General features: G+C 45.3%; 3 protein-coding genes across 5 annotated transcripts; 1 reads left to right on the top strand and 2 right to left on the bottom strand.

Annotated features, from left to right (window-relative positions):
* The first annotated feature begins 49 nt into the window (after positions 1–49).
* myh7ba (myosin, heavy chain 7B, cardiac muscle, beta a) lies at positions 50–13,584 on the top strand. Its single transcript, XM_067236742.1, is given in 41 exon segments — positions 50–163; positions 346–449; positions 668–811; positions 1,004–1,160; positions 1,317–1,344; positions 1,657–1,753; positions 2,438–2,560; positions 2,696–2,759; positions 2,877–2,975; positions 3,095–3,198; positions 3,300–3,438; positions 3,526–3,644; positions 4,048–4,197; positions 4,397–4,567; positions 4,740–4,919; positions 5,019–5,151; positions 5,241–5,314; positions 5,688–5,775; positions 5,861–5,978; positions 6,086–6,209; positions 6,309–6,445; positions 7,715–7,970; positions 8,116–8,358; positions 8,627–8,803; positions 8,901–9,046; positions 9,128–9,218; positions 9,375–9,764; positions 9,905–10,031; positions 10,174–10,292; positions 10,405–10,601; positions 10,685–10,868; positions 11,038–11,203; positions 11,343–11,467; positions 11,583–11,698; positions 11,790–12,186; positions 12,293–12,418; positions 12,525–12,695; positions 12,792–12,896; positions 12,994–13,089; positions 13,217–13,351; positions 13,481–13,584. Coding segments are annotated over 41 exon segments (5,829 nt in total). The 5' UTR covers positions 50–66; the 3' UTR covers positions 13,493–13,584.
* A 1,862-nt stretch (positions 13,585–15,446) lies between these two features.
* trpc4apa (transient receptor potential cation channel, subfamily C, member 4 associated protein a) lies at positions 15,447–22,616 on the bottom strand. Its single transcript, XM_067234702.1, has 18 exons — positions 22,363–22,616; positions 20,979–21,107; positions 20,752–20,868; positions 20,552–20,609; positions 20,390–20,445; positions 20,022–20,150; positions 19,665–19,866; positions 19,333–19,521; positions 18,977–19,119; positions 18,759–18,890; positions 18,584–18,642; positions 18,314–18,499; positions 18,006–18,096; positions 17,625–17,765; positions 17,395–17,506; positions 17,083–17,195; positions 16,706–16,912; positions 15,447–16,534 (listed from the first exon to the last, which is right to left on the bottom strand). Exons 1-18 carry the CDS (start codon positions 22,486–22,488, stop codon positions 16,397–16,399), a joined length of 2,328 nt encoding a protein of 775 aa, XP_067090803.1. The 5' UTR covers positions 22,489–22,616; the 3' UTR covers positions 15,447–16,396.
* A 26-nt stretch (positions 22,617–22,642) lies between these two features.
* Positions 22,643–25,613, bottom strand: sla2a (Src like adaptor 2a). 3 transcript variants are annotated; one of them, XM_067234723.1, is made up of 8 exons: positions 25,397–25,578; positions 25,080–25,164; positions 24,815–24,857; positions 24,645–24,731; positions 24,074–24,177; positions 23,678–23,827; positions 23,351–23,483; positions 22,643–23,163 (listed from the first exon to the last, which is right to left on the bottom strand). In XM_067234723.1, the coding sequence occupies exons 2-8, from the start codon at positions 25,150–25,152 to the stop codon at positions 23,028–23,030; spliced, it is 726 nt and encodes a 241-aa protein (XP_067090824.1). In that variant the 5' UTR covers positions 25,153–25,164; positions 25,397–25,578; the 3' UTR covers positions 22,643–23,027. The 3 variants fall into 3 exon arrangements, 2 of the variants coding, with proteins under 2 accessions (XP_067090824.1, XP_067090815.1); XM_067234714.1 differs by having other exon boundaries at positions 24,815–24,908; positions 25,397–25,577; XR_010876568.1 differs by having other exon boundaries at positions 23,024–23,163; positions 23,678–23,876; positions 24,815–24,908; positions 25,397–25,613.
* Between the last annotated feature and the right edge of the window lie 191 nt (positions 25,614–25,804).

The following is a 25,804-nucleotide window of genomic DNA, read 5'->3' as shown; positions in this document are numbered from 1 at the left end:
TGTCCAAGAAGTTTGAGAAGTTACCTGTCTTCTTGGCGCTTCAGTCGGCCAGAGGAGTTGCCAACCATGTCTCGCTTCGAAATGCAAGAGTTCGGGGAGGCTGGACCTTTTTTACGCAAAACGGACTTGGAGTTATTGGCTGCGCAGACCATAGCTTTTGATGGTAGTTACGGAGAAATTTGACGTATTTTAGTAGGCTGTTTCTAACCATTGTATGGTTATTATGTGAATGTAGTTTTCCGTTAGAGTTAAATGTTAAGCAGCGATGATTGACAAGCCCACCACATTACAAAATCATACCGATGTCCATCGAATCGACATCTTTCATTTTTGGTCTGTTGTCAGGTAAAAAGCGAGCATGGATTCCAGACGAAAAGGAGGCTTACATCGAAATTGAGATCAAGGAATTTGACGGAGACAAAGTCATCGTTGAGACCAGAGATAAGAAGGTTTGTGGGTCCTGGAATGCTGCTTTTACTTATAAGTAAATACCAACACTGCTATACTCAATACTCTATTGCACGCAACCAGCTGGAATTATGATTTGTTATGTTGCATTTGGACAGTTTATAATTAAATATTGTCAGTTATTAAAGTTAATGAGACAGATCCTGGTCTTACCTGACTTGCCCTTGTTATAGCTACCTCTCTTTGCCCACTTCCACAGACCCTAACAGTGAAGGAGGATGATATTCAGCAGATGAACCCTCCAAAGTTTGACATGATGGAGGACATGGCCATGCTTACTCATCTCAACGAGGCCTCGGTGCTCTTCAACCTGCGCAGGCGGTATGCAGCCTGGATGATCTATGTGAGTAAGCACAGGGGGAGTGACAAGACTACCAGGCATGCACTGGGATGTTTTAAGGGCCAGATAAATCTATACAATTGGGCTTGAACAAACTGTCACTGACCCCATTATGCTGGCATGGCACATATTAGTGTAGCTGGGGATACATCTACAACTGTATTGTAGTTCATAATGCTCTGTCCCTTTCCATAGACATACTCTGGGCTCTTCTGTGTGACAGTGAACCCGTACAAATGGCTGCCCGTCTACACCGCCCCTGTAGTTGCTGCCTACAAAGGCAAACGCCGCTCCGAGGCCCCGCCCCACATCTACTCCATAGCAGACAATGCCTACAATGACATGCTGCGTAGTAAGTCACTCAAAGACACTTATTCTGCCCACACAGTCTAGTACTAGTCTAGTAGCTGTAGCCTAATGAAGTAAAAATGACCTAATGTAGGTCTAATATTCACTCTATGAATAATGAGTGAAGTAATTGATGATAGCCTTTGTTACTGTTTTTCAGACCGTGAGAATCAATCTATGCTTATTACGTAAGTAAAGTCCTGCATATATCCTGCTGATGTCCCACGTGTGTGTGTTTCATATGTTTAACGAGACTTTTTTGAAGCCTTGTTACTGAATGAGCACTTATACAATATTGTAGGCATTTTTTATGACAAATAATAATGTATTTTTTATGCATTTTATTCCAAGACTCTAAATCAAAACTTTTACTCTTTTTGGCTTTTGTTTTTTTGTTAACATTTTCTATGGCATATTTTCTTGTGCTAGCAAGCAATCCATAAATCTTTTACTGATCTATCCAAACCTTTCCTATGTATACTTTTTCCATACTCCTGTAGCGGAGAATCCGGTGCTGGCAAAACTGTCAACACGAAACGTGTCATTCAGTATTTTGCCATTGTAGCAGCTCTTGGGGAAGCAGCTGCCAAAAAAGGAGTAAGGCCACTATGGCGTTCCTTTTTGTTCAACTCCTCCTTTTTAAAACCTTTTTGGTGTTTTTTTGTCATTGGCCTCCCCAGTGTTTCTCCATTATAACTTTTCCACATGTTTTGTGTCAAAACAGTGAATGTAAATTTCATTTGCATTATTACTGTCTTCTTGGTTCAAGTCTTCCATCATCTGTCTTGTGAAGCCCTCCTCTTTCCCTTGTTTACTTTTGAGTATTTTTTTCTCATCTAATTTTTCCTCTCATATCCTCCCTTTTTTAAAACCTTATTAACAATAGTTTTGCTGTTTAGATTCTCCTTCCAGTCCGTTTTTGATTTGGTTGACCTGATCCCATTTTTCCTATACCCATAGCTCCTGTAGGCCTCACATTTTGAGTATACAAAGTGGTATATTGTATTTTACAGTAAAACTTTGTTTTTGGTGCTCACCAATATTATTGTAGAATTTTCCATAAACATATTCTACTTGACTTTGATTGGACTTTTACAATATCCAACACCAGGAAGTAATGTTTACTTCATTCTTTATTCCTTTCTCATGACAGAGTGCTACCACAAAAATGGGGGTAAGTTCAATGTGTACTTCAATGACATGCTTTCAACAACCAATGAAGGCCCGGCTCACAGTGTTACTTTTATATTGATAAATGGAAAACCACATCCCTTGTCCTAGCTTGTAATATCCTTGTCTTGTCACTACTAGGGCACGTTGGAAGACCAAATTATTGAGGCCAACCCTGCCATGGAAGCTTTTGGCAACGCGAAAACGCTGAGGAATGATAACTCGTCTCGTTTTGTGAGTATCTGCAATGTCAGACTGTGGAGAGGAATTGTGCCAGCTGTAACTACTTATTAGCTTCCCACACATTGAAGACATCATGCATATTTATTTATGTATATTTTGATGCTTATTTTTTGTTCCTTTATCAAGGGCAAGTTTATTAGGATCCACTTTGGGCCTACAGGGAAACTAGCCTCTGCAGACATTGATATATGTGAGTGGACAGGATTACAACATTGCATTGTATAGCATGTACATGATTCAGATCTGAAGTGATGACACACAAGGGTGTAAATATGCTTTATTAACTCACTGTGTTTCCCCTTTGAAGATCTTCTGGAAAAATCCAGGGTGATATTCCAGCAGCCCGGAGAGAGGAGCTACCATATCTACTACCAGATCATGTCCCAGAAGAAACCAGAACTTCTAGGTAACAAAAAGGCATAATGTACCCCGTTCTATAAGTGTAGATAAAGTTCAGCAAAGTCAGGCTGTATCTGAGATCTTCAGGTTTTAGAAAGAGAAACTATCCTCTGGTGCGTTCCACAGACATGCTGCTGGTATCCACCAACCCCTACGACTATCACTTCTGCTCCCAGGGGGTCACCACCGTGGAGAACATGGACGATGGACAGGAGCTGATGGCTACTGATGTAAGGGCTTTTCCTTCACCAAACAAATCATCAAACCACTTTGTGTGATTGAACGGTTGGTCCTACTGAGTTGTAATGTCACTTCTGTCGGTTGCTTACAGCATGCCATGGACATCCTGGGCTTCAGTGCTGATGAGAAGTACGGCTGCTATAAAATAGTGGGCGCCATCATGCACTTTGGCAATATGAAGTTCAAGCTGAAGCAGCGTGAGGAGCAAGCAGAGGCTGATGGCACTGAAAGTAAGCGCTGATATTAATAGCCTTTTCGAATAGATGTATGTTGTGTGTCGTCTCCTTGGTCTGATATATTGGTGTATTTGTTCCAAGGTGCTGACAAAGCTTCCTACCTGATGGGAGTAAGCTCAGCTGACCTCATCAAAGGGCTCCTGCACCCCAGAGTGAAGGTGGGGAACGAATATGTGGTGAAGGGACAGAATGTCGAGCAGGTCAGTGCCCACCGACAGAGAGAATGTACAATTCAACACTCATACTTGGCACATTGTTCATTTATCTCCAGGAATAAATTGATCATGTACCGTAGTGTTGATTATCAGCCATGGTATGTAGTTTGAAGTTAGGTCAGTAGATGATAGACATTTAACTGGTAAATCATCTGGGATTATTATTAATATTTCTGCTAAGTGTTTAGCTTGCAGACAGAAAATAACTTCTTAATCCTCTATCAATCAATACACTCAGCACTCCACTGACTCAAGAATCTTGTATCCAAGCAACTGTGGCACTCCATGTGAATGACAGCTGTGTCCCCTTTTGTGTGTGTGTGTGTGTGTGGGTGTGCATGTGTGTTTGTGTGTTTGTGTATGCTACGGGGGTGTGTGGGTGCTGTAGGTTAACTTCGCCGTCGGGGCTCTGGCCAAAGCCACTTACGACCGCATGTTCAAATGGCTGGTGGGACGCATTAACAGGACCCTGTACACCTCCCTGCCTCGTCAGTTCTTCATAGGAGTACTGGACATCGCAGGCTTTGAGATCTTTGATGTAAGTGTCTTTTAAACCATTTGAAGGCATTTCTTTCCACTTACTTTAACAGCAAGTACACTATATTACAACATCAGCTTTCTAGCATCAGACACTGCTTTGTAACTACAGACTGTGGGATATTCAGACCTTCCATTCTTACAATTATAGGCATATATTCCTTTATGCTTGTTCAACACATGTTCCTCTTTCATTGCAGCTGAACAGCTTTGAACAGCTGTGCATCAACTTCACCAATGAGAAGCTGCAGCAGTATTTCAACCACCACATGTTCATCCTGGAGCAAGAGGAGTACAAGAGGGAGGGCATCGAGTGGACCTTCATTGACTTTGGTCTCGACCTTCAGGCTTGCATTGACCTCATCGAAAAAGTATGAGATTTGAGTATGAGCTATTCCTGTGGGAGAATAAGTGATGATAATGATTATTCATTCAAAACATTATTGCCAATTACATTTACTAAAATACAGGCCTTTTGAGGACCATTTAATGAGTATCAGTCTAGACGGGTTTGTAATTTAGGATTCCCCCTTCTTCGTTTAGCCCCTGGGTATCATGTCCATCCTTGAAGAGGAGTGCATGTTCCCCAAGGCCACCGATGGCAGCTTCAAGGCCAAGATGTATGACAACCACATCGGCAAATCATCAAACTTCCAGAAGCCGAGGCCTGATAAGAAGCGCAAGTACGAGGCCCACTTTGAGCTGGTGCACTATGCTGGAGTGGTACGTCGGTCTCCATCCAAGCCTCGCCCACACTGACATTATGTTAGATTAAAAAAATTTACTATGTGATTTCAATTGATGTATTTCCTGCTATACCAGGTCCCCTACAACATTGTTGGCTGGCTGGAGAAAAACAAAGACCCCCTGAATGAAACAGTGGTGGTCTGCTTCCAGAAGTCTGCCAACAAGCTTCTGGCCTGTCTGTATGAACACGACATTGGATCTGATGCAGGTACCTTAGACAAGTGACTTAGTAGCCCTAAATTTAAGTCAACCAAGGTGGTCTAATCTTTAATCCAAATGCTGGCTATTGTGCAACAGCAGACTCCAAACCTGGGGGCAAGGAGAAGAGGAAGAAGGCTGCTTCCTTCCAGACTGTGTCTCAGCTTCATAAGGTGAATAAGGCACATTAGAAAAGGAAAACATAAATGTGTTACTAGTGAAGTCGTTGGGAAGAGTCTTAATCAGAGACAACATCACTCCACTGCTGAGAAGGAGGCAGTTAAGACTTGCAGTGATGTTTAGCGAAATGATCACATGAACATCACTTTAAGTCTGTGCTGGCTCCTCGCTCATAAATCAACCTGTATCATCGCAGAAGACCAGTGATTAGCATCATCACAAGGAGTGAGGGAGACTTATTGTAATCCACACTGGGTTTTTTGCCGAATTAAATTGTCCTGTATAATGTGTTGCTTAGTAAAGTTACTTCATGGATTCATTCCCATTAACATTGGCCTGTTCTCTGTCCATCTGTCATACTTGCAGGAGAATCTAAACAAGCTGATGACTAACCTCCGCAGCACCCAGCCCCACTTTGTCCGCTGCTTAATCCCTAATGAGACCAAGACTCCAGGTACAACACTGTAGTAGTACACAACTACCACAACACATCAGCTAGTTCGATAGAGCAGATAAATGACCCTGCTGGTGTTGTGCAGGGATCATTGATGCATTCATGGTGCTGCACCAGCTGAGGTGTAACGGGGTGCTAGAGGGCATCAGGATCTGCAGGAAGGGATTTCCAAACCGCATCCTGTATGCTGACTTTAAGCAGCGGTGAGCTGGATTACACAAATGTAGCCAAACCGTACATACAGTCCATACAAACATGCTGGATTCAACCACACCCATTCACACATTATCTGTTGCTTTTTCTCTCCCAGATATCGCATTCTGAACCCACACTCCATCCCTGATGATAAGTTTGTGGACAGCAGGAAAGCAGCAGAGAAACTCTTGAGCTCCTTGGATATTGACCACAATCAATACAAATTTGGACACACAAAGGTGTGCATTATCCTCAATAGTTAATAGTTCTTATGTTTTTTTTCCCTTTAGTCTCTCACTATAAATCCCTGGTTTGTGTTGTGAACGCTCCCCCGGTAGGTGTTCTTTAAGTCGGGTCTGCTGGGCCACCTGGAGGAGCTGAGGGACGAGCGCCTGGCTAAAGTCCTGACCATGCTGCAAGCCATCAGCCGCCGCAAGATCATGAGGATGGAGCTGCAGCTGATGATGGAGAGGAAGTACGTGACCAGACATCATTTCTTTATTCCAAAGGGAGAATTGAGCTACTGTAGTTGCTATTGGAAGTGTTTAATTTGATAAAATGGGGAGTATTCTTTTATGGAAAAATATTATAAAAGATAATGTTAATCTCAGAGAAAAATCCAAGAAATGCCATCTGACTCAACAATTGGGATATGTAGTGTTTATAGGTCAACGTTTTACAAAGGAAATAAATCAGGATTTTATAGATATAGATATATCTGAATAAGAACAAATTAATAAATTCAAAACACACGCTTAGTCAATTTAATTTAGTGCTGAAAAAACTCTTAAGACTGGTGTGTTGTCGAGAACACTGATTCCCACTTAAGTTAATTCCCGATTAAGACATGAATACAAAACATACTAACTCCCAGGCCAGTTGCTTTAGACAGCAGGTTCAATAGCAACATGATCAGCTGAAGCCTCTCAGTTTGTGATATATTATACCTTAGCATAAACTCCCTTTGTCCAGTATGCTTGGTATGGAAGGGCAGTGTTATCGGCATGTGTGAGGCGTGTGCTTGACCATGTATGGTTGCCATGCATGTGTGTGGCCCCAATGGTAACAAGGACCCCATCCCTTCACCCTCACACACACACTCCTCTCGAGCAGTCACTGGCCTTTCCCCCCATCCGTTTCCCTTAAATTAAACAATGCTGACGGTGTCCATCCAGCCAGGTGGTGACATGTGTCAAATGGCAGCTGCTTGGGCCCACCCTAAAAATACAGCCCCCCACCACGTGCACAGAGCCCCCGGCCCCTTTTGTCCCAGGCGCCTGCATTCTAAGTGAGCACATAGATGGGATATGCCATGGGTGACAGAGGATTAAAGCCTGCCGTTTGACAGAGGGCTTTGGTTTCTAAATAAACATGAAGCCGCTCACCTCTGAAAGGCACAGAGCATGGAGTCATGTCAGAAATGCAATCAGACTCATACCACAGGCCCACACCCTCATGTTCCTCTCTACTGCTACACCTGACAACTACCTTGACATGTAGCACTCACACACACAGGAAGTCCTTGGGCAGTCTGCAGAAGGACTCATGTTGCAGGTTCTGCAACATGAGTTCCTATTGTGATTGTGACAGTCATGTTTCACCCATGAAACATTGGCAGTGACATGATGTCCATTCCATACCAATATGTTTGCCCAAGAGAGGGTAGCTGAATAGAAACCCATTATCTAATTCTCGTACCTCAGGTTGGATGCCTTATGATCATTCTTTATGTTTCTGTTTCCAGGGAAGCTCTGATGATCATCAAGTGGAACATCCGAGCCTTTAACGCTGTGAAGCACTGGCCTTGGATGAAGCTTTTCTTCAAGATCAAGCCTTTGCTGAAGAGCGCTGCCACAGAGAAGGAGATGGCCAATCTGAAGGAGGAGTACGCCAAGCTGAAGGAAGCTCTGGAGAGGTCTGAGGCCAAACGGAAGGAGCTGGAGGAGAAGCAGGTCAGCCTGATCCAAGAGAAGAATGACCTCTCTCTGCAGCTGCAAGCTGTAAGTACCTCCACACCTCACACCCCTCAGGCACCCACAACGCCTCCAGTGGCTCCTTGTGGTTGATTTCACACTATGAAGTCAAAACCCTGCCTCAGACGTCCATCGTACATAAATCCTTTATGATCCTTCTCTTCTCTTCCAGGAGCAAGATAACCTTGCAGATGCTGAGGACCGCTGTGATCTGCTCATCAAAGCTAAGATTCAGCTGGAAGCCAGGGTGAAGGAGACGACAGAGAGACTGGAGGAGGAGGAGGAGATGAACGCTGGCGTACTCGCCAAGAAGCGCAAGCTGGAGGACGAGTGTGCTGAGCTGAAGAAGGACATCGATGACCTGGAGATCACCCTGGCTAAGGTGGAGAAGGAGAAACACGCCACAGAGAACAAGGTGAGAGGATTTAAGAGCTGAGAGAGGACAGTCACCACAGACAGGGGGCAGTAGAGTGGCATTCATCCAGGGGTCAAACAGGCCAACGCAGTATGCTCTTATTCCTCTATTAACACAAACAGTATGGAATAATAAAGCTGAATAAACAAATGACGCTTTTCGCCTCATATGCCAAAATCTACGATGAACATGACCATATCTCACCCTTTTATACACAGTTGATTACTAAGTACTTCTGAACACCATATTCCTTTGCTCTCTTCTCCAGATTAAGAATCTGATTGAAGAGATGGCAGCTCTGGATGAGATCATCCTGAAGCTGACCAAGGAAAAGAAGGCTCTGCAGGAGGCACACCAGCAGACACTAGATGACCTTCAGGCAGAGGAGGACAAAGTCAACACTCTGACCAAGGCAAAGGCCAAGCTGGAACAACAAGTGGACGATGTGAGTTTACCCAACTGTCAGAACTGTTTAGAGAGCAACAGTGTGCATTCTTGAATCACCAGACCCAACCATTTGACATTCATATAATTCTAATCAGTTGGAGAGTTCTCTGGAGCAAGAGAAGAAGGTGCGTCTGGACATGGAACGGGCCAAGCGCAAGCTAGAGGGGGACTTGAAGCTCTCCATGGAGTCTGTCATGGACCTGGAGAATGACAAGCAGCAGCTTGAAGAAAAGCTCAAAAAGTAAGGATTATCTACAATAGATACAAAACTAAACTCACTCACTAAATACATCAGCAACCATTACAACGTGCTTTCTTTCAGGAAAGACTTTGAAATGGTCAACATCAGCACAAAGATTGAGGACGAACAAGCCTTAGTCATTCAGCTCCAGAAAAAGATTAAAGAATTACAGGTATTAATGGAAAACACATCAAAAACGTACAAGGCAAAACCGTCATCTTCACACAAGACTGGCTATACTCATTGAAAGGAGTCTAATGCAAACATCATCAATGACGTGTCACCGATCAATAGATAAATCTGTCTTTCCATCTTCTTCCCTTCCCAGGCTCGTATTGAGGAGCTTGAAGAGGAACTGGAAACTGATAGGTCATCCAGGGCCAAGGTGGAGAAGCAGAGGAGCAATGTGGCGAGGGAGCTGGAGGAGCTGAGTGAACGCCTCGAAGAGGCTGGCGGCGCTACCTTTGCCCAGATCGAGATGAACAAGAAGCGGGAGGCAGACGTCCTGAAGTTGCGGCGGGACCTGGAGGAGGCCATGCTGCACCACGAGGCCACGGCCGGCGCCCTGAGGAAAAAGCACGCCGACAGCGTGGCGGAGCTGGGCGAGCAGATCGACAGCCTGCAGCGGGTCAAGCAGAAGCTGGAGAAGGAGAGGGGCGAGGTCAAGATGGAGGCTGATTACCTGGCCTCCACCGTAGAGCATCTCTCCAAGGCCAAGGTAAAGTCCCCCAACGCATCCACCACCACACAAACACCTGTGGAAAAACCAGAGCAGACTGACGTTTAGTGTCTATTCATGTGTTCTGTATGCTTTGCGGTGCATCTCTCTCTGGCCACCCCTCACATCCCCGCCCCCAGGCTAACACGGAGAAGATGTGCCGGCTGTATGAAGATCAGATGAACGAGGCTAAGGCCAGGGTGGAGGAGCTCCAGAGGCAGCTCAACGATACCAACACCCAGAGAGCCCGTGCTCAGGCCGAGAGCGGTGAGGCCCCAGCTACGCACGCAGCCTCTACGCGACATCATCTAAGAGACGGAAAAAGACGTGTCACAACACATCCGGGGGCACATGCGTCCCACTGTGTGTGACACCCAACACTCGACTGACTCTGTCCTTCCCTGTGTAGCCGAGCAGGGCCGGAAGCTGGAGGAGAAGGAAGCCCTGATCACCCAGTTCCAGCGCACCAAGATCTCCTTCAGTCAGAATGCTGAGGAGCTCAAGAAGCAGCTGGAGGAGGAGAACAAGGTGAACCTCCATCCCATCCAGATACGGCATGGATACCACAACACTGTGTTCTGTTGGGTACTCTGAGAATAAGACCAACTTTAATCCAAAATCATTCCACGATCATTTCCAGGCTAAGAATGGCCTGGCCCATGCCCTGCAGTCCTCCAGGCATGACTGTGAACTGTTGAGGGAGCAGTATGAGGAGGAACAGGAGACTAAGTCTGAACTGCAAAGGGCCTTGTCCAAGGCCAATGCAGAAGTGGCTCAGTGGAGGACCAAGTATGAGACTGATGCCATCCAGAGAACTGAGGAGCTGGAGGAGGCCAAGTAAGTGAGACAGAAGCTTTGGCCTCTCAAGGCTCTCTGACCGTTCAAGCATTCTGTGATCTTAATTCTTTGTGTTGATGCAGGAAGAAGCTCGTGACTCGGTTGCAGGAGGCTGAGGAGACCGTTGAGGCATCCAGTGCTAAGTGCTCCTCCCTTGAGAAGACCAAGCACCGTCTGCAGACAGAGATCGAGGACCTGGTGATCGATCTGGAGCGCTCCAATGCTGCTGCCGCAGCCCTTGACAAGAAGCAACGCAACTTTGACAAGGTAAGCAGAAGGACCTGAACTTTACTGTCAATCTGGTAATGAAATAACAAATAGGCTGGATCCATGGCTTGACCACAGTGCTCTTAATATTACTTATGTTAATATTGGTTAACATTAATAAATGTTAAGTGTACGCTTGGGAATTGCTGATACAGTAAGTGTATCCCAGGTGCTGGCTGAGTGGAGGCAGAAGTTTGAGGAGGGCCAGTCAGAGCTGGAGGGTTCTCAGAAGGAGTCTCGCAGCCTGAGCACAGAGCTCTTCAAGCTGAAGAACTCCTACGAGGAGGCCCTGGACCACCTGGAGACCACCAAGCGGGAGAACAAGAATCTCCAGGGTAAGATGGGATCACAGATGATGGACTCTTGTTATCAGTCCTACGGTTTCTGCATTCCAGTATATTGCCAGCTGTGAGTTTAGCCCCAGTGAAATACATGTAAATATAAGCATGTCTTTACAACGGTCTTCTACTATAGAGGAGATGGTTGACCTGTCAGACCAGATCAGCCAGGAGGCAAAGACCATCCATGAGCTGGAAAAGATCAAGAAGGGTCTGGACATGGAGAAGAGTGAGATCCAGGCTGCACTTGAAGAGGCTGAGGTAGGGCCCTACTCTCTCTCTCTCTCTCTCTCTCTCTCTCTGTGTCTCTCTCTCTGTGTCTCTCTCTCTTTCCATCCCTTTAAGCATTTAGTAAAGTATTCCCCATGTACATTAGGGTACACTGGAGCATGAGGAAAGTAAGACTCTCTGCATCCAGCTGGAGCTCAACCAGGTCAAGGGCGATCTTGACAGAAAGGTGGCAGAGAAGGACGAGGAAATCGACAACCTTCGGTGAGCCTTACCCCCATATGGTGTCAACACAATCCAACGTTCACTTGCCTTTTGATTTCCATGACGTCTCTGTCACCTTTTGTGATCCCAGCCGGAACCACCAGAGAGTGGCTGAGTCAATGCAAGCCACGCTGGACGCAGAGTGCAAGTCTCGCAACGAGGCTGTCCGTCTCAAGAAGAAGATGGAAGGAGACCTGAACGAGATGGAGGTGCAGCTGAACCATGCCACTAGGCAGGCAGCTGAATCCCAGAGACTACTGCGCCACCTGCAGCTCCAGCTGAAGGACACCCAGCTGGAGCTGGACGAGACGCTGCACCAGCACGAGGAGCTGAAGGAGCAGGCGGCCGTGACGGAGCGCAGGAACAACCTGCTGGCGGCCGAGGTGGAGGAGCTGAGGGCCCAGCTGGAGCAGAGCGAGCGCGCCCGGAAACTGGCGGAACACGAGCTCCTGGAGTCCACTGAGAGGGTCAACCTGCTGCACTCTCATGTGAGCATCGGGGACACTCTGTCTTGAGAGATTTTCACAGGCGGTTTGTAGATGGCGTGGTACACAGATGCTAACATGCCAGTGACGTGTGTCGGTGCTCATCCAGAACACAGGGCTGATCAACCAGAAGAAGAAGCTGGAGAGTGACCTGTCCATGCTGTCAACGGAGGTCGATGAGGCCGTGCAGGAGTGCCGCAACGCTGAAGAAACGGCCAAGAAGGCCATCACGGATGTAAAGAACCTCACACACATAATGAATCAATGGATTGATTCCACTGGTTGTACGGATGACTTTGATTCCATCACTTTAAAACGGCAAACACATTTTGATTGTGCAGGCGGCCATGATGGCAGAGGAGCTGAAGAAGGAACAGGACACAAGCTCCCACCTAGAGAGGATGAAGAAAAACATGGAGCAGACCATCAAGGACCTGCAGCACCGTCTGGACGAGGCTGAGCAGATTGCCCTGAAGGGCGGCAAAAAGCACATCCAGAAACTGGAAAACAGGGTGAGAGCCCAGATACATTTATTATACCTCTTCATGGTCATAATGCTTGCTGAAATACCGTTCCCAGATCCCATTCATTGTCATACATGCCGACAGGTGCGAGAGCTGGAGGGTGAACTGGATTCTGAGCAGAAAAAGAGCCAGGAGTTCCAGAAAGGAGTCCGCAAATATGAGAGGAGGATCAAGGAGCTCACCTACCAGGTACAGACGAAGAAAAGTCATTCTGAAAAGATTATTACCGTAGTTGACTGTATGAGATGGTGTGGTGAGAGTATCCTGTGTCTTTGTGTTTGCCTAGACTGAGGAGGACAGGAAGAACCTAGCTCGCCTTCAGGAGCTCATAGATAAACTGCAGGCTAAGGTCAAGAGCTACAAGAGGCAAGCGGAAGAGGCGGTATGTCCAAGCTTGGTTACATTGACTACATATATCACCAGGATGATGGATTTTATTCCAATAAAACCAAACATGACATTATCCTCTGGAAAGCAATGGTGACCTCACCCTTCTCTCTGTGTTGTAGGATTCGCAGGCAAACTCCAACCTGACCAAGTTCAGGAAAATCCAGCATGAGCTGGATGATGCTGAGGAGAGGGCCGACTTGGCCGAGTCACAGGTCAACAAGCTTCGCGTCCGCACTCGGGACCAAGGTGGCAAGGTTAGGACAGCACAGAAAATACCTCACAGATGAAGGTCTCACAGCCTCTTATGTTTCGAGGCTGGAATGGCTTCAATGACTAGTGATTCTGATGGTTGTAAATAAACATGCGTTTCATGTGTATTTCAGCTCGAAGAGTAATGCTGCAAGGATGGCCACCCTAAGCAGACAAGTCTCCCTGCTGCAACAGCTGTGTGTGACTGTGTGTGCATCCAATAAAGACTACTGAACACATACACAGAATGTCTGATTATTCAAACCATTCAAATGACTGTCTTCAGGAGAAGTTTGTTAGAATGAATGTTTATCATTTTTATTAAATTCACAAACAAGACTGTTAAATAAAGAAATTAAGTTCCAAATCAACATTAGGACAAATATGGGTGTGAAGGGGTGGGTTTGGGGTGGCGTGTGAGTTGGGGTTGATTCAAAGTGTTAGTGTGTCTGATGAGAACACAGTGTTTCACATAGCTCAGAAGTCTAGCACACTCTTGCTGTGTTACTGGCTCCATAGATATTAATGACAAACAAGCATGACGTGATCTCCCCCCACAGTTCTCTATGTCAAGGCAAATGCTAAACACACAAAAGCTTGCCGATTCATTAATTGACTCACTACTACTGCTTCTTAGTACTACATCCCCAAGTGGGTGCTCTGTCACTCACAGCGGCACAACACACATGCAGTCAAACAAAGCTACTCCTGGCCTGGTTTATGCTGTGAGAAAGTCTGAAAAGCACTGATCCTATTACACACTGTGGAGGGGGAGGGTCTACAATCAGATAGAAATCATTAGAGCCTCAGATAAGAAAAAGAGGGCCATAAAACCAACTCTGAAAAACTTTTGACCATAATATAAAACAAGCATTCGTTTAGACAACAAATAACTCATCAGTCCTCAACATTTGGACCAAGTTTGCATAAAATCCAATACAGGGTTTACACAATCTCACACAATCCAAATCTAAAAACCTTTCAAGTTCTGGTTGGCAAGTGGCAGTTCCTAGAAGAATTGTCCACTGCATTTTAGCTTCTAATCTAAATGTGTCTAAAGTCAATCAAAAATGTCTGCTTTTGGCTGTGAAATGGGTTTTAAACAGGCTGTAGAATCACTAAAAGGTAACAAATTCATACAGATCACAGTCCACAGACTGGAACCATGAACTTGAAGTCAGGATTAATCAGTGCCACTCTGACGCTCCAGGCTTCACTAAGGACCTGGCCGCATAAAAACCTTACATGACATGGTGTTCTAAGAAAGTGATTGAGAGAAAAGCAATTGTATAAAGACCCCCCAAGCACCACCAATCACAGTACAGTAACACAAGCACTTACTAACTCTTGGTGCTTGCATCTCAAACACAAGCGAACGTCACGTCACTGCAGTGTGTGGAGAGTACATTACAGAACAGCCCGGAGACTAGAGTGAGGGAGTCTCAGCACTACTAGTGGCTTGCACTGGTGTCCACCAGATCAGGAACAGAAGCTCTCATACATTCATTTGTGAACATACAAAGGGGTCTGCTCAAAACATTTGGAAAGTCATTGTACAACCTGCTATTGTGGGAAAAGTGGTTAAATCAATGTGGTACTGAAAAATGAGGTAGCTCTTTCATTTTTGACATTTTCTTGGATTCACGTTCTTTTTATGGGATATGTGCAAAGTGCTCAATTTCCATGGCAACATCACATTTTAGCATTTCAAATACCCATTCACCATCCCCAAGCCATTCCTTTACAAGCGAGGCCAAGCACATACCCATCACAAAAAGACAGATTCGGATTGTCAAATTCTAGGCTGTTGGTATGACTTCTGGTGTAAGGTGGCAGACAGGAAACAATCAAGTGATGCATCTTACGCTGATGTTTGGTTGAAGGCTAGTCATGCTGCAGTTTTAGGACCAGTGCAATACCTGCGACACAGATAGGGTTTAACTGGGACACAGATATTGGGTTTTTAACACTAGAGCCTGCATAGTTTATTCTCCTACCACTCCACTTTTCACTCCATGGATACAAAGTCTGATACAAAATGAAAACAAATGCCTTAACAAATTATTTGTTAAAATACAACAAACATTTAAAACAATTCCAAAAGGTGCAATGTTTGTTTTATTCTACAACTTCTCAAGAACTAAAACCTAATGTTTGAAAAGGGAGGAAAACCAAAAAAACAATATCCAAAAAAAGAAAAAATATTGAACTCGATGAATGAAGCATTCTCTGTGAGAAAAGATGGCATGACGTGAGAGGGAGCCCAGTTAAGGATGAGATATTTCAGCAGGTCCACAAGCTACCTGGACGCGCTGAGCAACGGCAAAAAGCACCAGTCAACTAGTCATCTAGGAAAGTAAACCTATGTACAGTTCAATGAAAACATTGTTTTCATTCATTCAACACCTGAACACACCTACCATCATGTGTAGGACAGCCCTATAGCCAATGGTGTCCACACAGATCAACTAGGTAGTGGGATGTGGTACATGAGGCGTGTGAGCTGAGGGTCAAAGTCAACACCAGCCTTAAAAGACACTCTCTGAGACTCCCACTGCCGCCACTCATGTCCCAGTGAAAACAAACCAACATTTTCTGAATTATATATACTTTGTTGAATCATACATATATATTTTCCCCATATATTTTGTGATGCATGTCATATTTATAAAAATGTTTGCTTCCACCTAAACCACCAACATGGGTATTTCAAGGTCCATTAAATGTCTTGATTCTTCTGTAGGGGGGGGTCTTTAAAGGACAGCCAGTCTCATCTCTTCCAATTCATACAAAAGAGTGAAGACAGCCAAGTGTGTCCCTCCTGCCTCCAGTAATGGTCTCTAAGCCAGGTTACAGACAGCACACCCATGGCTCTCTGCATCCCGACACATTAACGGAGCACTTCCGGGTCTTTGGGTGAGGAGTGACCCCTGCCCTGGCTCCGTGGAGTCATCACCAACATTAGGCGTCCATACCCCCAGTAACCCCCTCCCCCACCCCCCCACCCCCACCCCACCCAGCCAGGCCTCATGGCTCATGGGGTGGGGGGGTTAATCCTCCAGCAGGTCCCTGTCCAGGTCCATGAATGGCTCATCAATGTAGCTGGCTATGGCACACAGAGAAGTCCTGTCTGAACCCAGCAGCACTGACACAGTCTCCTTCCAGTAGCTGAAGGGGATGCAGGAGCTCTGAGAGGGAGAGACACAAGTTAGACCAACCAAGCCCAGCTCTCCACAGAGGACAACATGCAATGCATCGGCCTTACCGAATCAAGAAACTCAGAATGGGTGAGCCAAGGCTCATCTCGTTACTACAGTGGAAATGGCCAGACATGTTATCTTTATGGGCCAGACACTCACATTCTCCAAACAGGTGCTGTCCTTGTCCTTGTTGAGGTAGTGGCGCTGCCAGAAGCGCAGCAGGTTGTGGAAGTTATTGAGCAGGCAGCCGGGGTACTTCTCAGCATATTCCTTCTCTCTGAGGGCATTGAGGTACAAGGGAAGCTTGCCCCTCCTTCTGGCCAGCATCAGGATCACCAGGCTGGTATTGAGACAGCTGACATTCTCCTGGGTCAGGACAGTGAGGACAGGCCAAGGTTAGGAGGTATGTTAGCCGGCTCATAGCACAAGTATTATTGTATTTAATTTTGTATTCAAAATGTTGCATATTTCTTCAGTCCCTTACTATAGTCAGAGATATAACGTTTGTTAAAGAGTATGCGTGTGTGAGTTCAGACCTGTGTGAGCGTCTGAACGTTGATGATGTTGACCAGCCTGAAGAGGAAAGCCAGCCTGTTCTCCACTCGGGCCATGTAGGACAGCAGGCAGCACTCGGACAGCACCTCCACCACTGCAGGAGCACAGCAGGCAGCCACACATGCAGTCTTTACACACTCTCCAAAAAAACATAGTCATCCTTGAGTTGCTTCTGTCCTTCACTTTCTAGATGCACTACTTGTATGTCGCTTTCGATAAAACCGTCTGCTAAATGAATAAATGATATAGACATTATTTTTTTTAATATATTTTTTTTTTCTTATTATTTTTACCTTTCACGTCCTCTGTCTGGCTTTCAAAGCGATCCAGGGACAGGACAATGCAGCGCACCAGCATGTTGGAGTCCACCAGGGAACTGTTGATCTGGGTCAGGAAGGTCTGGAACTACACAGGAAGTGCTTTATAGGAACCATTTGACCAACACACAGGGCTCCATGTATGTTCTGAGACCCTGAGGGCTAAGGGAAGACAGGGTTAGTCTGGGTGCAGGCGCCGTCTCTACCTTCTCTTCTGTGTTGACGTATTTGTTGAATCTCTTGAAGGCATCAATGTTGAACTTCATGAGCTCCCCCAGCAGGTCAAAGTAGCTCTGCAGGACATCTCTAGACTTACAGCCACTATCGATGATGCAGAATAGGATGTGCTGTGGAGTTGAACACCAACATCAACACCAACAGTAACATCAAAACATCCCTGCAGCCGTTAAACAGCTGCCGCTTCCAGGCCCGACAGTACAGCAACATTAGCCATGGACCTCAGATCATAGCTTGTGGGTCATGAATACACGATGCAGGCCAGATCCTTAAGACACAGCCGGTCTTGCTGGTGCTTAAGGTCTTAGTGGTGGTATACACCAAATCACCAGAGATGACATCATGCTCACCTCCAGCAGGCCTCTCTTCAAGAGGAACATCTGGTCTGCGTAGGAGGTGGCTCCTCTGAGGAAGCTCTCCACCGCCCGCGCCTGCCAGAACCTACACACAAGTACAAGACACTGGTTACGCTGAGAACCACCCACTATTTCCAGCACATCACTAAGACACTCCGCTGAGTAGGTTACTATAGCAAGATGGACAGTGAGGTGAGCTGGTTATTGCTTTCTGAGTTACTAGGATGGCTTTGATTTGGCCTTTAGACAGTGTGGCGCAGTCCTGCCTCCACATCTCAACCTTCGACCCATGCGGTGCTGACCTGAAGGAGGAGTCGGGGGGCTCTCTCTTCATGACAGTGAGCAGGCGTGTGAGGAGACCCTTCTTCCCATCGCACACCAGACTCCTGTCTGTGTTCACCAGGGCCTCCACTTCAGGGATGTTGGCCTTCAGAGAGATGGCACTCAGCTCGTTCAGCTCTTGACTGTTCAGAAGCAGGTACTTGTTCCTGAAAGAGAGGAAGAGGTTTGTTCCTGCAACGGCGGCAACAGAACTTGAAAGTCATCATATCCGTTTGCTGAAGGTCCCTTACTCATGGTGGTCACTAAAGCTCTGCAATAGCCTCAGGAACTGGATTTTAAAGGAGATTTCCTAAGGGAGGGAAAAAATAGGAGTTTGAGAGAATATCATTTGCTACATTGTATGGTACTTGACTGGAAGGGAAGAGGTGCTTTCTAGACACAGCCCAGTAAGGGAGGATAACTTACAGGACTGCAGTCACAGTTCTCATTCTGCCCATGCACCACATGATTGGATGAGGTGTACTTCCTCCAGATCAGCTTGTCAAAGAGGTTGTTGAGGCCTGGGATCAGACGAAACTCAGCCAGCATCTTGTGCACCTGCAGAAGGCAGCGACATCAGTTAGACACGTCCCACTTACAGCTCCAGGCCTCGTTCTCCGGCCCTGCCCAGGGAGCCTCCTCACCTGGTTCCTCTGGCGGCCCATCAGCAGCACACACAGCACGTAGAGCACCTCCACCTTGTACATGATCTCATGGACGATCTTCATGGACTGGGGCAGGCGATGTCTCAGAGGACTTGTGGCCAGGGAGCTCTCATCTGATGACTCTGTAGGGAGGAAAAACAAAACATACTTAACATGTGGAAAGTAGGGAGGGAGTCAGGTGGCTGAGCGGTTAGGGAATCGGGCTAGTAATCTGAAGGTTGCCAGTTCGATTCCTGGCCGTGCAAAATGACGTTGTGTCCTTGGTCAAGGCACTTCACCCTACTTGCCTTTCGGGGCATTTAAGGGTCAGCATGGAGCCCTTTCTCTGTTCATACCTGTGCTGCTGTGCTCTGCCTCCTCCGTTGCCATCTGCATGAGGGCGTCCAGCACCAAGGCATTGTCCAACCATGTGTACCAGTCCTCAAGTTCCTGCAAGAAGTTGGATGTCCCCGTGGCTTCCGACACCTTCCTGGTGGCCAGCTTGCACAGGCGCTCGATGAAGCCTGGGATGTTCAGCAGAGTCACTAAGAACAAGGACAGAGAAGATCAGGATCAGACAATGATCAATATCAGAGCATTAGCCAATTCAAACTAAACATTGGACCAGTGATATGGATCTGTCGCCTTCATGTCCGACTCTTACAGGGCGCCTGTGTCCCTGTCCTACCTTGGTTGACCTCTGCACGGGAGGGGCTGGAATTGCGTTTCTGCTGCGCGTTCTTGGCCAACAGGGTGTGTTTATCGTCATTGCCGACGTCGGGCTCTGAGATTGTGACAGACAGGATGCGGCAGAAATTAGCCAGCTGCTGCTGGTCAAAGCTCTGGACCAGACCGGACAGGTTAGGGATGCCTTCCAGCTGGATCATCTCCTGGAACAAAGACAGATCAACACACATTCACTGATACCGCAGAAGACCGTGATTGGACTATAACGGTCCATGTCTGGGAGCCTTATGAGCCAAGTGAAACATCAGAAAGCTGAGCAAGTCTAGCCTCTGATTTAAATTTTATAAACTGCTCTGACCTTCTTGACTCCTAGAATATCCTCGATTAAAGTGGCAGTCTGTAGAAAGGTCTTCTTGTTGGTCATCAGGGTGAATAGAAACAGGACAAAGTCTTCCCTTGCTGCAAGGCTTTTTGTCACCCCTTCCGTCTGAGGATACGATGAGAGTTTGTACGGTAATATTTTTAAAGCATTTATAACTTACTTTTTGTATAACCCATAAGGTATTGTATCTGTGTATATGGATGATAGCATGAACAAGTGCCAAGGCATTGAAATATGACCTGTCAAGTCACTGACAAGCTATTCCTTTAGCAAGAATAGTAATCAAAACCCCATACATTTTATAACTCTATGCTTTGCACCCAAACCCTCTCGTGGGTACTTACACATATGCAGCAGTTGTACAGCACACTAAGGCAGTCCTTGACCAAGTCGTCATTCACTACAGGGAAAATCACAGTAACAGCCAAGTGGAAAAAAAGGGTTAACGTCCCCTCTTAGTACAATCATCACACTATACGGTTGTTACAAATATCAGTGTTGCTTACTTTTCAGTTTCTTTTTCTGCATAGTGAGAGTGGGCCTCATCAAGATCTCGACAAGCAGCTTTGAGAATAAAAGGGGAAAATAAAGTAGGATTAAAAACTAGGACAATCTCTTAGCTTTAAAAGACGCACTGCCGTCAAACTGGAAGCTCCCTGTCTCAAGACCAGACAAGAGTCTACTGCACAGGGCACAGCAAACTTACATCTACTCCCCCAAAGAGGTCAAAGGTGTACGTGTTGGGAAAGGTGGATTCCTGAGCTGCCTTCCTGTCCTCTGTGACAAAAGACATGGCCTCCATGGAAAGCAGGGATGATAGTTCCTGTCAACGACACAGACATGGCATCCTTATAACAGCACTAATATCACTGGGGACATAAGGGGTACATAAAAAAACCCAGAGCATTGTTATGGTGATGTCCTGTAGGGTACCTTTAGTACGTTATGCGTGTGGGAGAGGTCGCTATTGAGGTGGCTGCTCTCATACAGTTTCTGCAGCAGCACAGGGATTCCATGCCACTTAGCCCTTATGTCTCTCTCCTGGAGCAGGGCCTCTGGAAGCTGCAACATAATACATGATTTTATAGCACGCATGCTGTGGAATTTCAGTAGAGACACTACAAGACTGTTGTAATACAGTACAACACTGATAAGGGATGCTGAAACTGAAGTACTTCTCATGGTACATTCACCACCGGTACAAGATGACCTCAATTAAGCTTTATTTATCTGATAAAAGTTTTGTGGATGGGGACAGAGTGGGCTCTAACTTCTTTATTTGGGTAGTCATATTAGATCAATGTCTAACACAAACTATGAGACAGGTGTACTTTTAGCCAACCTCAACCAAAATTAACCCTATCTTAATAGATAGATTTGACAGCTGTTGTAACTCAAAAAAATACACCGTGAAAATACGTTTTGAGGGTCTTTAAAAATATGCCAATAGCATGCCCATACCCCCCTAGTACTAGGTGTAGCCCCCGTATCCATGGATGTCTAGTGACGTCCCTGCTAGCAGCTAGCAAAACTGGTATGCCATGGTTAGTGTTAGCCTACAATTTGGCTGAAAACGTGTCCTAAAATTATGAACGATTACGTTGCTATACATGCATTAAACGCTAGCTAACGACGTCGACTTTACCCAAATGGCACAGCAGGATCGTATCCATTCAAGGCAGATGAACAAGCTTGCTCACGTTAACGAATGCTAACTGGCGAGTCTGGCTATTTTCGTGAGACTGGAGCTAGTATTACGTAATCACCTCAGTGTTCGGTTGGCTTAGCTAGCTCGCTAGGTACTGTGGTTAGTTGGCCTTGCAACTCAGATGTCTGAATAATATACCCAAATTCCATACAGTTTATTTCCATATCAGTTAGCAAGAGAATACAGTTACTAAGAGTGCTTAAATGGATTGTATCTTAAACCCACCTAACTTGCATTAATGAGCTTTATAAACTATTAGTTGGTTAGCTTAGGCTAGCTAGCTCTGCTGCTAGCTCGCTATCAACAAAGACCTAGCTAGCATATTTCGGTAGCCAGGTATCGTTACAGCATTATTTACGGTAGTTTGTTTCTAGGCAGATAATGATATTATGTTATATAAATAGCCATTTGACTGTTAATCTGTTATTTTGCACGTTGCTTTTGCAGCTAGGAGGCTGGTAGCTAGTAACTGGGGTTAGCATACGTTAACGGTCGCCTGGGAAACATGCAGTACTGTAGTCAAGGTTCTAGCTAAAGCAAGTCCCAGGCTCGAATCGACCTACTCTCGGATCGTTTCATCATAAAGACATTGCGCTTATTTAGTCTTACCTGTGTTCCTCGGCTAAAACTCTGGCCTGCGATCTGACTCTGCCTGATCTTTGCAATGATATTGCCATTTAGGCTCCTTCGTTTTCCTCCAGTCCAAGGGGACTCGGACCCCAGAAGCGTCGCCATTATTACTTCTTCCTGAACTGTTCCAAGCAGGAAGTTCTTAATCTTTAATCAAATATTCTCATGCTTTTAGCGCCATCTATTGACAGAGCGACATCATCAATGGGACATAACAGGCGATATGACAACAAGCACCTCAGTGGGCATAGAATATGAATGTGTTAGTGTAGTAAACTTTAATAGATGTTTATACTTACAAATAAGACTAGTTTGACAATTTATTTACCAAAAACAGCTAAATTCAACATGCAGCACAATCCTCTGTGTTCCTGTGTACTCTTCTGTATAAACTTACATAATAATAATGGTTTTATAATTCTACAATGCCCACAAGCTCCACAGAAAAACCTTCCCCCCCTAATTTTTTTTTCTTCTTCAGGGTATAAACTGGAGCTGAAGGAGGACGTAGAAGGTTCAGTACCAGCTCTGATTGCGTCAAACTCCCCCTCTTTCTCAGCCCCTTGCTGTGCTGGACAAAAACAGTGCAGTGAAATGTCCTCTGTTTCTACATGTCTTCACTCTGTGAATTTACATCCGTTTCCTCAGGTGTTCCAGCGCACAGCACAGTCTTCACAGCCAGCATCAGTTATAAAGAGGTATGAGCTTATGGCCTCCCTCAGGCCCTCGCTCACCAAAGAGTCTTGTGAGTCCACTCTTGACTTCCTGAAAATCATTGAGCTTAAAAGAGAGAGAAACAAAAGTTTGAGTTGGCTGTCAGCTTGATGAATCACATTACAACAAAAACCACTAATTACACTTTTGACTGTGCACAGTATAAAATTATTTATCATAATTGACGGCATATTTACATATCTAGGCAGTGTTTCTTGCTGGCCTAAGGAAAATGAAAATGAATATGTCCCACCTGCTGACGTCTCTCCAGTTGAGGGTGGGCCTCCTGATCACCCTTGGAAACAACCTGGTCACCTCTGAAGCACTTTCAGAACCCTGTATGAAGCAAGGCTCCTTCAAAACACAGCACAATCCATCGGCTGACTCTGGGGATAGAAACAGCAGTATACCACAATAAGAGGATGCCATTGGAAATGGACATTCGTTCAGCCCCAAGACCCATTGAACACCTTACATTGAGCAGTGCTGCTGTATCATAATATATAGTTTATAGGTCAGATTTGTATTTACACCTGTTGTTTGGCCTGTGTCCACCATGTCTAATATAGGTTGTACCCACCTGAGTAGTGTTCGACCAGGTGGTCCAGAGAGGGGAAGGTGAGACGGGGGGAAATGTAAAAGAAGCCATTTTGTAGGCGACAGATGCGGTAGTGCTTCACCGAGTTCCGGTTTGAGCTCGTCCTCCAAAGGATAGACAGTGAGTAGAATTCTGTGGCCAAACACAGGACAGGGTTGCTTACCATCACCATCATCACTGTCTTTGTTGAAGTACAAAAAATTACAGTGGGTAAACTACTGACGTGAAAAATAAGGATCAAGTGCCGAATTAGATGATAACACTTGATTTGGGAAGGTAATAGAACACTAGTTCACCATTTGAAAGTGTTCTTGAAATTTGACAGAAAATTCGGACACCACTTACGATGCACCAAACAATAAAAGCAATAATAGTTACCTCGTTCTGTCTCACTCTCTCGGATCATGAAAGCCCCTGTGTGGTTGTTGGGCAAGGATAACAGCTCCTCTGCCTTCATCCTGCAGGTCCTGATAAACAGCCATCTAACCACAGACAGAAGGACATAGTAAAACATAAAAATTGTAGGACACAGAAAAGGAACTATACAGCAGCAATACAACAAAAAAAACTATACCACTCAAAATACAAATAAGATAATAGCACATTTATTCATTTCATTTTCCTCCTCTGACAGTCAAAATGAAACCCTGGAACTACGTCTGTCATCATACTCCACTGGGGGAGGAGTGCTTCAGTTGAGATGTTGAAAGTTAAATCGTTTAGGCAGAAATATGGAACTAATGTTCCAGAATTATTCCTACAGATGGACATCCTCCACCTAGATGGGCACTCCCACATATCAGTGGAGTCCCCAGATCACCCCATAATCTCAATTAGCAGTTTATGACCAGACTTCTGAAATGACATGAATACCTTTAGTCTGAGCTTACATGTGTAGCTTACAGAAGCTATGGTTGTTATGGAAATTGATGGTGACATAGTGACTGACCTTTTTATCACTTTGGCAGTGTAGTCACTGGGGATGTAGCATTCCTGGTCTGTTGTTGTTGATCTTACCATACAGAAATCCCCATCACTGTAGACAGAGCAGTACCTGATCAGTCAAGAGTCCACCATGTATAGTGGGCCACGGTTAGGTCAATCATGTTTCTAACTTACTCTGATATTACTGTGAGCCTCTCCCCTGTGTGGATGCTGTGGCCTGAGACACCATGAGAGGGGTAATTATAGAGGGACACTACCATCTGATCCTCTGGAAGAAAGACATGAACCATAAACCAGGAACTTCACCGGTTCACAAATGTACTACATTACAATATGATACATTTCAAATACAGCACATTACGATGCAATGATACTGGTCTATATTGTTTTGAGGAGATTAAGCTGGGCTTAATTTGAGACAGCTTGGACTGAAACTTACCCAATGATACAGACTCAGGTATATGCTCCAGTTGGGCTATGTGTGTTCGACATTTGATTGGGCAGGTTCCCATCTTTGTCTGGTTCTGTACAAAGAAAGGAATTATAAGAGCTATCATCATGATATGATATACCGTAATTAAATTGGTATTCCCCCCCCCCCCCCCCCCTGGTATAGTGTACATTTACTTCCAAACACCAGGCTATATAAGCAAGACATATAATGTAAAATTGTAAGCTTAATTCCCCACTTCCCCAGTCTTGCTCTCTCAAATCATATTCAAAATTTGGCATAAGACCAAATAAATATCTACTCACTCTGTAGAGACAACTGGTTTTAGATCCACTTCAGAGATGCTGGTTTCTTCTTGACAAAGTCTTATACTGATACTAAGATTATAAATGTATGTCTGTCTGCATACTATGTCTGCATGTTCGTCTTCATGTGTATAAACTAAACTGGCTCCTCACACATGAACCCAACACATGAGCTCCCCTGAACAGTCCAATTAAAAGTGAAGATGTGTCCCTCCTCTGTTTGGTCTGTTTATGTAGCTGCGGTGAGCCTTGATGAGAACCCAAGACAGCAACTATCTCGATGAGGGAAGGCTTGATGTCATACTCCGACTGCTTCCTGTTATGCTACACACCTTGACACCCTCATAACAGACAAACTCTGAAGTCATTTCAGGGAACATTCCATTAAGTGTTTTCTTGTTGTGTAAA

Source organism: Osmerus mordax, chromosome 1, assembly GCF_038355195.1.
Source record: "Osmerus mordax isolate fOsmMor3 chromosome 1, fOsmMor3.pri, whole genome shotgun sequence".
Classification (NCBI taxonomy): domain Eukaryota; kingdom Metazoa; phylum Chordata; class Actinopteri; order Osmeriformes; family Osmeridae; genus Osmerus; species Osmerus mordax.
This window is presented reverse-complemented; position numbering and strand designations above follow the sequence as displayed.